The following is a 10,352-nucleotide window of genomic DNA, read 5'->3' on the forward strand; positions in this document are numbered from 1 at the left end:
AGATGGGGGGAAAAAGAAGAAAGAAAAAAAAAAGATGTCCCACACTCCTTTTGGTTTCTTGCGAAACAATAGTTCCGCTTTATTGAGTTCGATCTGTTGAAATAAGGAAAATGTTTTGAAACAGAGAAGGGTGGAGGAAGTAGTCAGATATAATAAGTAAATTATTTTAAAGTCCTGTACTGAAAACGCTACTTAAGTATTTGGATCAAAATATACTTTAAATACTACATTTTATGAGCCCATTTTGGAGTTATGGGTTATATGTTTACATAAGTTTATATTCATGTATCAATAATTAGGATTCAACAACATGTTTTTTATGTATATATTATGTTATGTAATATACATATTATGTTATGTGTTTGAATCGTAATTATTGATACATTAATCTTTCAAATAAATACAAGGGAAATTTTAACTGCTTAATTTTCTGTAGCTTTGTTTTATAATTATGAATCAATACACAATAAAACTGTGTAACGTCTTAAATATATTTGCTGATTTTATTTTGCATTACTAATATCAAGCTGGGAGTTTTTTTTAGTCTTAACAAATAGCTGTATAGCTGAGTTTGAACTATCTTCCAAATTTTAGCAGGGTAGAAGTATAATTTGTAAAACAAAATTGCATTACAAAATTGAAATACTCAAGTAAGTATCTAAAAAATAGTTGAGTATATGTACTTTGTTACATTACTGCTGAAGGACAAAATAGACTTTGTATCTAATTGATGTAAAATTTGCAGTATTGATTAATTGATGTTTTCATAACTACACCTTTTTTGTTCATTTAAATCTGCACTCTATAATTATGCTTTTTCCTGCTTTGTATGGAATGCAATTCACAGTAGATTCAAAGAAATCCTATCATATATATATTGGTTTTTTTTTATTCTGGGCAGTTAATTCTTATGTACTTAATATGATGAATTTACTGAGTGCTATTCACCGTCCTCTGGTATTGATGATTGTCAAATTAAATAATGAATGGAGCATTTACATGGCTCACAGTAAACACACTCCACAACGTTTACATATTAGACGGTAAGCAGGCAAATGAAGGGACCGTTACGTACTCTCCAGTTTCAGACAGCCTGGGCTTCTTTTACTGCCTTACGTATCCCTGGGTACTGAGAAAACATATTACTGCAACTTTTCCACAGGATTTTCCAACGTGGGAATGTAGTTGAAGGATCGTATCGACTTACTTTCATTGCTGCCATCAATAGACCTTTGTCACGGTCGACATTTGGACTTTTTGTGGCAGGTTTTTCTTTTTCAAGAAGGCTCAGTTCCACAAAGCAAATCCGCAGCCTGCCAAAACCAGCTCAACCTTATCCAGGTAAAATAGTAATAGTAACAATAAATGTTGGTTCAAAGTGAAGAAATAGGTTATACACATCATGTGGATTACTACTGTGTCAAATGTATTCATTTCTAGCATTTTGTTCTTGTCGAGATTAAAAAGTGTCAAGTGGCAGGTTCCTTTTTCATAACGGCCTAAACTAGGGGTGTCAAAATCATTTCAGGTTGGGGCTAGATACTGCCGACTTCGACCGAACGGGCCACTGACGATCGGCGCGAACGCGGGGGGGGGGTGGCGTCGCTGACGGCTGACGGGGGGGTGCTGGCGGTGGGACGTATGCACTCCAGTGGCGATCTCCTTAAACTGTCTCTGCTCTGCTCACTGAAGCAAAACAATACGTGGACAATAAATATCAGAGCCAAGAGCAGCGAGTGTAGTCACCTACTGCTGCTAACACATCCCGTCAGATCAGGATTATTTATTTATATCCCTTAATGATCTTTTCTCCTCTTGTTACCCTGGTAACTGCTGTCATTACAGACGGTTGCGTCGATTCTTACTGTGAAAATCTACGTACTTCCGGTTTAGCGGCTACGCTTCATATTTTCATTTTATGGGAAAAACCACACAAAAAATTAACGGAGTAAAAAGTTGTTGGTATGGTTTACGGTAAAAGGAACGATGATAAGGTACACAACGAAAGTTGCAGTGGTTGGCATGTTCCACTAATATGAACGGCATGCCAGTCTCACGGATCGACATTTTCTACTTTTATTAACGGCATGCCAGTTGCAGTGGTTGGCATGTTCCACTTATATCAACGTCATGTCAGTTGCAGTGTTTAGCATGTTGCCCTCATATGAACAGCAAGTCAATCAGAGTGATCAACGTGTTCCACTCATATGAACGGCACGTCAGTCTTAGTGATCGACGTTTTCTACTTTTATCAACGGCATGTCAGTTGCAGTGGTTTGCATGTTCCACTCATATGAACGGCATGCCAGTTGCAGTGGTTGGCATGTTCCACTTATATCAACGGCATGTCAGTTGCAGTGGTTTGCATGTTCCACTCATATGAACGGCATGCCAGTTGCAGTGGTTGGCATGTTCCACTTATATCAACGGCTTGTCAGTTGCAGTGGTTTGCATGGTCCACTCATATGAATGGCATGTCAGTTGCAGTGGTTTGCATGTTCCACTCATGAACAACATGCCAGTTGCAGTGGTTGGCATGTTCCACTTATATCCGATGTGTGAGTCACTGGAGACTGAGGGATATGTGCTTAAGACCTCAGTTAGGAAAATATATTTATTTTTACAAATATGTATTTATGTCACCATATTAGAGGCAAATATATATTTTAAAACTATGATTAAAACAGAAATATATAAATAATACAAAATGAGGAAATGTACTTTCTAGAAATGTTCTGAATAATTACTGACGACAAATTATTCGTTGTTGAAAAAAAGACAACTGAATGTAAAATTCGAGAAGCCGAACAAGTCATCTGAATATTCTAAGATACGTTAATGTCTCCTAATGTTGTTTTTCAAAATGAAAAGCCGCTCGCCGCCAGAGGAGAGCAGGAGCCATTAGGGAGGAATCCCGGGCATATGGCAGGCTCTCGCTCCCCTCCCCCTCCCTCCCTCCCTCCCTCACTTCCCTCCTGCCGTCCGCTCCGCAGCAGCAGCAGCAGGACGGAGGTGGTTCAGTTTTTTGAAGCCGTGGCATGAATGATCTCATCTGAACCTGATCTCCGCTTTCCCTGCCGTCGATCCTATGACCGAGACGGGAGTAAAATAACACAAACAACGAGGTGAGTACGTGCGGCCCGGCGGTGGTCGGTTCAACCGGCTACCCGGGGGAGCGTTTGTTGTTGTTTTCTTTTTAGAAAATTAACAGACCGACCGCAGCGAAAAAACTCTTGTTTTTTTTTACCAGAAAGGAGGAAGGACCTCGGGAGGATGTGTGGGTGGGCACTTTTGGCTAATTAGCTTTACGCTAGCTAGCATTCATTTTTTGTGTTCATTTACGGTTACTCATAACCCAAAAGCCCAAACTGAGTCAAATGCCACGGGGCTTTTTTTTTGCTGCTGGTACCTCCCAATGATACGCCGCTTTTTAAAATTCCCTCTTGTTCCACCGAACACACTAGCCCAGCTAGCTTAGCGGCAGCTCGTAAAGTCGGACCCGTAGCATAGCTAGCCGGCTAGCTACTAGCGCAAAATGGCCTCATTGTCGCTCGGTGGCGGTGGTGCTGAAAAGACAAAGCATGCGGCAGTCACGGCCGTCGGCCCCGAGCCGCTCTCTCCAACGGCCCGGTAACGGCTCCCAACCGGCGGCTGACCGTGTAAACGTGGCGGTATCGACGGGGAAACGTTTTAAAACAAACCGCCGCCGCGTTTTAGGCTGTTTTTTTTTTTTTAAATAAAAGTGAGCGGGTTGAGCCGTGAGAGTGGAGGGGTTTCTGTGCAGTGGGGGATGGGTCATGCTAGCAGCCATTGACGTAAAGCGAGGCTGCATTTTGTTTGGCTTTGCCTCCTAGCATAATACCACAGCTCACTTTTATTGGTGACTCTTTTAAACAACAACGTATGATTTATATATATATATATATATATATATATATATATATATATATATAGATTATTGTCCTCTATATACTTTTTTTCATTTCCCCCTTTTACTCATTTCCTGATAGACACGTTTTTGTTCATGTGTGTCAGCATCTTCTTGTTCAATCCTGAAACAGTGACTCAATCTCTCAAAATCGACTCCTGTCCTTTTTTTTAAATTAACAATTGTGTAGGTTTCTATGATTTATTGTTTTACGTTGCGACAATATGTGAAGCTCAATCACTACAGTTAAACCATCTGGCTCATACAACGTTTGTCTTTTAAAATCAGTTCATTCTAAAGGCAGCCGCTAATCACAACCAGGTCATTAGCGGCTGCCTTTAAGTGGATTTGTCAACTTTAGTAATTTTAGAGTTTTTGGTGCGCGACAAAAAGCAAGCGGTACTTATTTAAGAAATACGTATAGAAAATAACTGTAAAATGTACGGTAAAAATGTGTAAAATAAAATGTTTTCGAAATGAAATATCAGGTCCAGTTAATTTGGAATGTTCAAAGTTACACGTGACTTAGAAAGAATATTGTGCAATGTATAGAGTCAACGAAAATGATGTGACTGATGTGTAGGCACTCAATAAACATGCACAATAAAGTTTTTAGTCTTTGAAAACCTCCAGGCTGTAGTTATTGATGTAAATTGTTTTACATTATCTGTCATAGTGTTTTGTGATTATTGTTTTGTTCAAGAGGGTGTAAATCTTTTGATTAGTTTAGTGAAATAGTAGCTGTAGTCCCACTATATCCGTGTCCGAGGTTGTGCTAATTAATGCATCCTTGTTATGTACGGTTTACATGTGTCTGCTACAGGTGCAACATCAGAGTGATCCAGATTTGCGATTAAATCAATCTCAAAGTACAATAATTGAGATTTAACCCCAAAATGCTGAACTATACATTGATTAAAACCCCATTTTATCCATATTTACTTGTAAAGAAACAACTGTAATGTCCCAAACTGTTCCTCACTGTGCAGTGTGCTTTCTCCCAGGTTGTAGGTCTTCCCTGTTGCGTTTCATATTTTCTTTTACACGTTATGGTTTTTCCTTAAAAGGAGCTAGTGGTCTCCAGTGTCTGTCTTGTTTAACAGGGGCCATTCACAAAAGAAGACGACACGTGTCAGGCTTTGCTTTCTCACCCTTTTGTATTTTAGATCTTGGGGCACTTTCATAAATTCTTTTTCCTATTGTCAGGAAATATTAGTGCCAAACGTTGCAAGCGAGGACTCCCAGAAAGTGAAGGGTCCCAAACACCTGTACATTCGATCCACTTCTTTTTGGTCTGGGTATATAATTCATCTGATCAATCAGGCGAGGACTTTAATCAATGTGAAAAGGAAGGCAGTAACTATTGAATCCTTAAGTGTAGGTTATATTCAATCTCCAATTAGGATTCACTACCTTTTGAGTTATATGTTGATTCAATGTAAAAGTATGTTTCCGTCATCCTAGTTTTTGGCTGTAAAATTCTGCACAAGACTCCCGAGTGAGACAATGTTATGATGTTATGTCATTTTCAGAGTATAGGGCTCTATCTTTGCCTGGAAACACATTCTGCTTCATTTGAGGTGAATTGTGACAATAACACCACTTTCTTGCATTTAGTTTGATTTTGGTTTCCACATGAAAGTGGTCAGATTTTGTCAAATTGTTAACCGCTCTTTGCTGTTTGCTTTCTTCTCTGTAAATTCTAATGCTGTGCTTCTGCAGTCCAAAGTGTGTCCGCACTATTTCCATTGTATTTTGCTTTTTGTGATAATCTTTTAAAGAAATGTATCACAAATGGAACGTTTGAACCACGTGGAGTCATTCACCCAAATGCCCTGCCAACAGTTTAAAAAAAAAAAATATAGAAATACAGACGCAGCCGGACACTATTTTTCTATTTACCTCCATCCCGTTTTATTTTGGGGAGTCAGAGGGCTGTTAATGTTGGCAGGAGGGTCGTTTTGTTCCTGTAAGACGTCTATGTGTGTGCCAAACGGTGTGTAATTAGGAAGTTGACTCTACTTTTCTTCCCCTCCCTCAGTGAAGAGAAAGTGAAAATCTCGTTCTACTAGTTTTTGGTGTGTGTGTGTGTGTGTGTGTGTGTGTGTGTGTGTGCGTGCTTGCACGCCTGTTTGTAGACCCGGAAATCTGCTATCCATTGTACATTTTAGTGGTCCGTGGTGGTATATTGTACTGTGATACTGTAAATGCTTTTATTTGTCATTCTTGTCCCCTTTATCCCTTAAAAGCACCTCATTGATCACAGGTGGCAGTGGGAAAGAATTGAAGTGCACTGATCATGTAACTTGAGTGCTGTGTTTGTTTTTCTGACAGAGGTCTCTCTGGTCCGCGCTTACTTTGATGCAGCGTTTGCATTCAGCTGGTAACCATGCTATTTTCGGTGGCTCAGTGGTCTGTTAAAAGTGTGGTTGTTCCGCCCAGCAGGAGTCTTGCTTCAGACTGGCCTAAAATGGGCAGAAATGGTGCTGAACAAAAGCTGCTTGTCGCTCGTACAAAAGTACTTGAAGCGTTGCAGCCGGGACCGCGCTGCATTGCTATTGCCTGTGCCTCTCAACAGGAAAGGTATAGCCAACTTTAAGAAAAAACTACAACAAACAATTTACTGTTTACTGTAGTCCATAAAGAGTTTGTTTCATAAAGTCACAGCTGCTGTTGAGCAGATTGTAGCCCTAGCTGCCTCATGTCCATACACAAATAACACGCCACATAGCCTCACCACATGACACAGTTAGATCATTAATTACATGTCACTTATTCTTTTCACTATGATCTTAGCTAGTGAACTCAGAACATTTTTTTGTGTCTTTGTCAGTGTGATAAATTAGCTGATGCTCAGAAGTGTCAGATATTTGACTGTGTGTCCTTTCTCCTCGCCGTTGCCACAGAGAGACACCATGTTCCCGAAGGGCACCAAGCGCAAGTTCTCCGACTCCGGGGAGGAGGCGGTCTCCAGCGGCGACCAGGCCCCGGTGGCCCCGTCCGCGGCGGCCCGGTCGCTGACGTCCTCTTACAGCCTGCAGCGGCAGTCGCTGCTCGACATGTCGCTGATCAAGCTGCAGCTCTGCCACATGCTGGTGGAGCCCAACCTGTGCCGCTCGGTGCTCATCGCCAACACGGTGCGGCAGATCCAAGAGGAGATGACCCAGGACGGCACCTGGCAGATAATGACCCAGGCCCTGGCGGCGGCCCAGTGTCCCACGGACCGCCTGGTGGCCACCGAGGTGCTGTGCCGGCAGACGGACGCGGCGGCTCAGGCCGGCCAGAGCCCGAAGCCCTTCTCGGCGGCGGGCCTGGGGGAAGGCTACCATGCAGAGGAGGTGGTGATGGAGGGAGACGTGGAGACAGAGGTCACCATGTCCACTCTGTCGCCCGTCTCCCCCCAGCTGTCCTCCTCCGCCTCCTACCTGGCAGGTCCTTTCGTCATGGGGCCCTGCTGGGAGGACGAGGAAGACGGCGAGTGCGAGGAGGATGAAGACGACGACAGCGAGGACTGCGTGTCAGAGGGGGAGGAGGGGGACCGGGACCACCTGAGCCCAGACTCCAGGACAGGGGAGCAGGTTTTTGGGACTTTTGAGATCAAGCACCCGGCGCCGCCCCCTGACCCCGCGCTGGAGGAACTGTTTTCCGACGTAGACCCGTCGTACTATGACCTCGACACGGTGCTGACGGGCATGCAGAGCGCCCCCAAGATGGGGCCTTATGATCTGCTGGAGAGCCTTTCCTCCCACGGGCCCACGGCCCTCAGCTCCAGCTCGAGCTGCAGGTCAGACCTGAACGAACTGGACCACATCATGGAGATCATAGTAGGATCCTGAAACTCAGAACATTCCTCTGGCCTGTACCTGTCCCTCAGACTCTTTCCAGACTATGCACAGTACACATGTGCATGTTCTGTACGTGGTATTGTTACACCAGGAGATTGTTGAATGGTTTTGGAGCGAGGTGGGAAATTAGGGGAGCCACGTAGATTTTGTGCTAACGGCCTCTTGGGCAAGTCGGCAGCTGCTTTTGGGACCGTCATCTTTTATTTAAACAAAACATGGAATTGGCAGTAAAAGTAGCGACGTTAAAATGAATAAATTTGGGGATTCTCTAGACGCGCTGGCCTTCGGGGCGAAGCGGTTAGTTTGCTACTTTGTTGATGAAATCCAAAACTTCACGACCTGTGAGGAGATAAATTACCTATACCATGATGCATTCTTATTTACGTACTTTCCATGTTTACGTCTGTCATACATTCTGTCATACTAGCTCCTTCTGGTCGTATTCCGCCATTTGGTCCATTTCTATTTATTGTAACATGGACTGAGGAACGATTCATCACACTACAAGCATCCGAAACAGAACAAATTGTAAATCCAAATCTATGAATCAATGCATATTTTCCTAAAGATTTGAGCAATTATGAATGGAATATATGTATATGTACGTATGTGTATATAGAAATATATTTTTTGCATTATACAGCTGGGGGGATTTTGCAAGTATCATTTTGATATTATTATTTTTCCCTTCCAGGCGGTTTTTAAGATTTTAATGTAGCCAGACTCGAGACCGTGTCTTCCCGTGGTTTGGTATAACAAGTCGACTGTAACCGGTGTCAGGACTGGTATTGTTGCATCTTTTTTGAGGCGCTGTTCTTTCATTTTCTCAAAAGCTTTATGCAGGGCGGGGGCCTTTGCAACCACACCTGGTTCCTGGTCAGTCCCCTGCCCTGCTATACATACGGATCTAATAATAACAACAACAGCTTTTTCCTGAAAGCATTTGGAGAAACCCCGGGGTGATAACTGCATCAAGAAGCCATATTTCTTTCTCTCATTTTGTTAGAACAACAAGTGAAGAGTTCTGTGTGTTAGCACAATCTAATTTATTGTTTTATTTATTGTATTTATTATATCTAGGTACAGACATGCCATATTGACGTATCAAATCAACCATGAGGCCTGACGAAATTATATTTATCCAAATTTTGCCCTCCGTTTTTAATGCAGTACCTATTTATTCCTCACTTTTTATTATTATTATTATTATTATTATCCGTAGTAATAATAATAATATCCGGGTTACTATTCAAATCACTATGCAGCTCTGTCATACGTGTTTCAAAATGATTGTATACGACTCAAATGTCCTTTAATTCCTTTATGCAAACAGTTGCCTTTCTCCTAAAGATGTGGAAAATCAAATGCATTTTTCAAAATTGTTCCTTATCGTGATGAAGAGATTTAACTCAGGCAAAACAATGTATTGACAAAAATACAGTATTACGACACGCTTAATACCTTACCACAACACTCCTGAAGGATGTCACTCTGGTCTAAATGGGAGCTAGAACTTCAAAGACTAATTACCGTTGTAAAATGTATGCATTTTTTTATATCAAGGAAAAAACATTGTAGCATCTTTGTAAATATTTTTTATAATAAAAGGTGCAACTATTCATTGTGTTGATTTGCAACGTTTTTTGGGAGGAATCTTTAACCTTAAAGACCAGTTTTCACCTTTTTTGATTCGAGACCTTGACAATAGATGTTATTTTAATCTTATTGATGCTCGCTAAAAAGACCAAAACCAGACAAATCTTAACCATAAGAAATGGGGCTTTCGTAATTTTATCCCATGTCATATTTACGAAGCTTTGCCAGTGAAACAGAGCCTCGTTCATTTGATTTTAATAGTTTAGACTTTTAAACAATGAAGCTCTATGCAGCAAATGTCAAAGCTTCGAACGGTCCTCACCAGCCTCACCCTTTTTAACCTGCTTCTATTGGACACTGTTCAGACTAAGCCAGACCAACAATGATGGCACTCATATCTCATCCATACAGGCGCCCTCATACAACGCCAAGTAATGCATATACATCTATATTTGGCCCAGTGGGTATAGCAATAGCATATATTAGCAGAAAAATGAAATTATCTAGTAGGTTTTCCTAGTGTGAAATCCGGGTATGCTTTAGGGCGGGGCCTACTGTGATTGGCAGGTACCTGAGGCGTCAAAACGTCCACCAACCAATGGCTCACGTGTTGGATCAGAACCACTGTAAATGGGAGGTGTGTACGGCTGAAATCGGACCAACACGCCTGCATCCGGATTGAGAGTCTTTCCAACGCCTCAACCTAGCTCCATCCTCAGAACATGTCTCCGCTGCTGCTGGGCGGGTGAGGTAAGACCCGGAGGCCTTTTTGTGCCTTGCTCAAGGGCACTGCGACGGCAACCGCTGTGTTTGTAACCCCAGCAATGAGACGAGCCTCCACCTTTGCCCCCTTGACGCCCTCGCGACGACAACAACGCTACACGCCGTGTGCAACGACTTCGAGCCGACCAGGAGGCCCTCGGAATGTTCCTTCACGCGCGGAACGACGAATTGGGGGGGGAACCATGAATGCTGCTCTTCAT

The 10,352-nt window shown here is 42.4% G+C and overlaps 1 protein-coding gene across 4 annotated transcripts; it reads left to right on the plus strand.

The window, feature by feature from the left end:
• The first annotated feature begins 2,952 nt into the window (after positions 1 to 2,952).
• Positions 2,953 to 9,392, plus strand: cdca4 (cell division cycle associated 4). 4 transcript variants are annotated; one of them, XM_062557202.1, is made up of 2 exons: positions 2,953 to 3,125; positions 6,371 to 9,392. In XM_062557202.1, the coding sequence occupies exon 2, from the start codon at positions 6,778 to 6,780 to the stop codon at positions 7,762 to 7,764; it is 987 nt and encodes a 328-aa protein (XP_062413186.1). In that variant the 5' UTR covers positions 2,953 to 3,125; positions 6,371 to 6,777; the 3' UTR covers positions 7,765 to 9,392. The 4 variants fall into 4 exon arrangements, with proteins under 4 accessions (XP_062413186.1, XP_037342325.2, XP_037342326.2 ...); XM_037486428.2 differs by having other exon boundaries at positions 6,374 to 9,392; XM_037486429.2 differs by having other exon boundaries at positions 6,835 to 9,392.
• The last annotated feature ends 960 nt before the right edge of the window (positions 9,393 to 10,352 follow it).

This window comes from Pungitius pungitius, chromosome 14 (genome assembly GCF_949316345.1).
Source record: "Pungitius pungitius chromosome 14, fPunPun2.1, whole genome shotgun sequence".
In the NCBI taxonomy this organism is placed as follows: Eukaryota; Metazoa; Chordata; class Actinopteri; order Perciformes; family Gasterosteidae; genus Pungitius; species Pungitius pungitius.

Coding starts and splice junctions, on each gene's coding strand:
- cdca4 (XM_062557202.1), top strand. CDS start 6,778: ATGCTCAGAAGTGTCAGATATTTGACTGTGTGTCCTTTCTCCTCGCCG.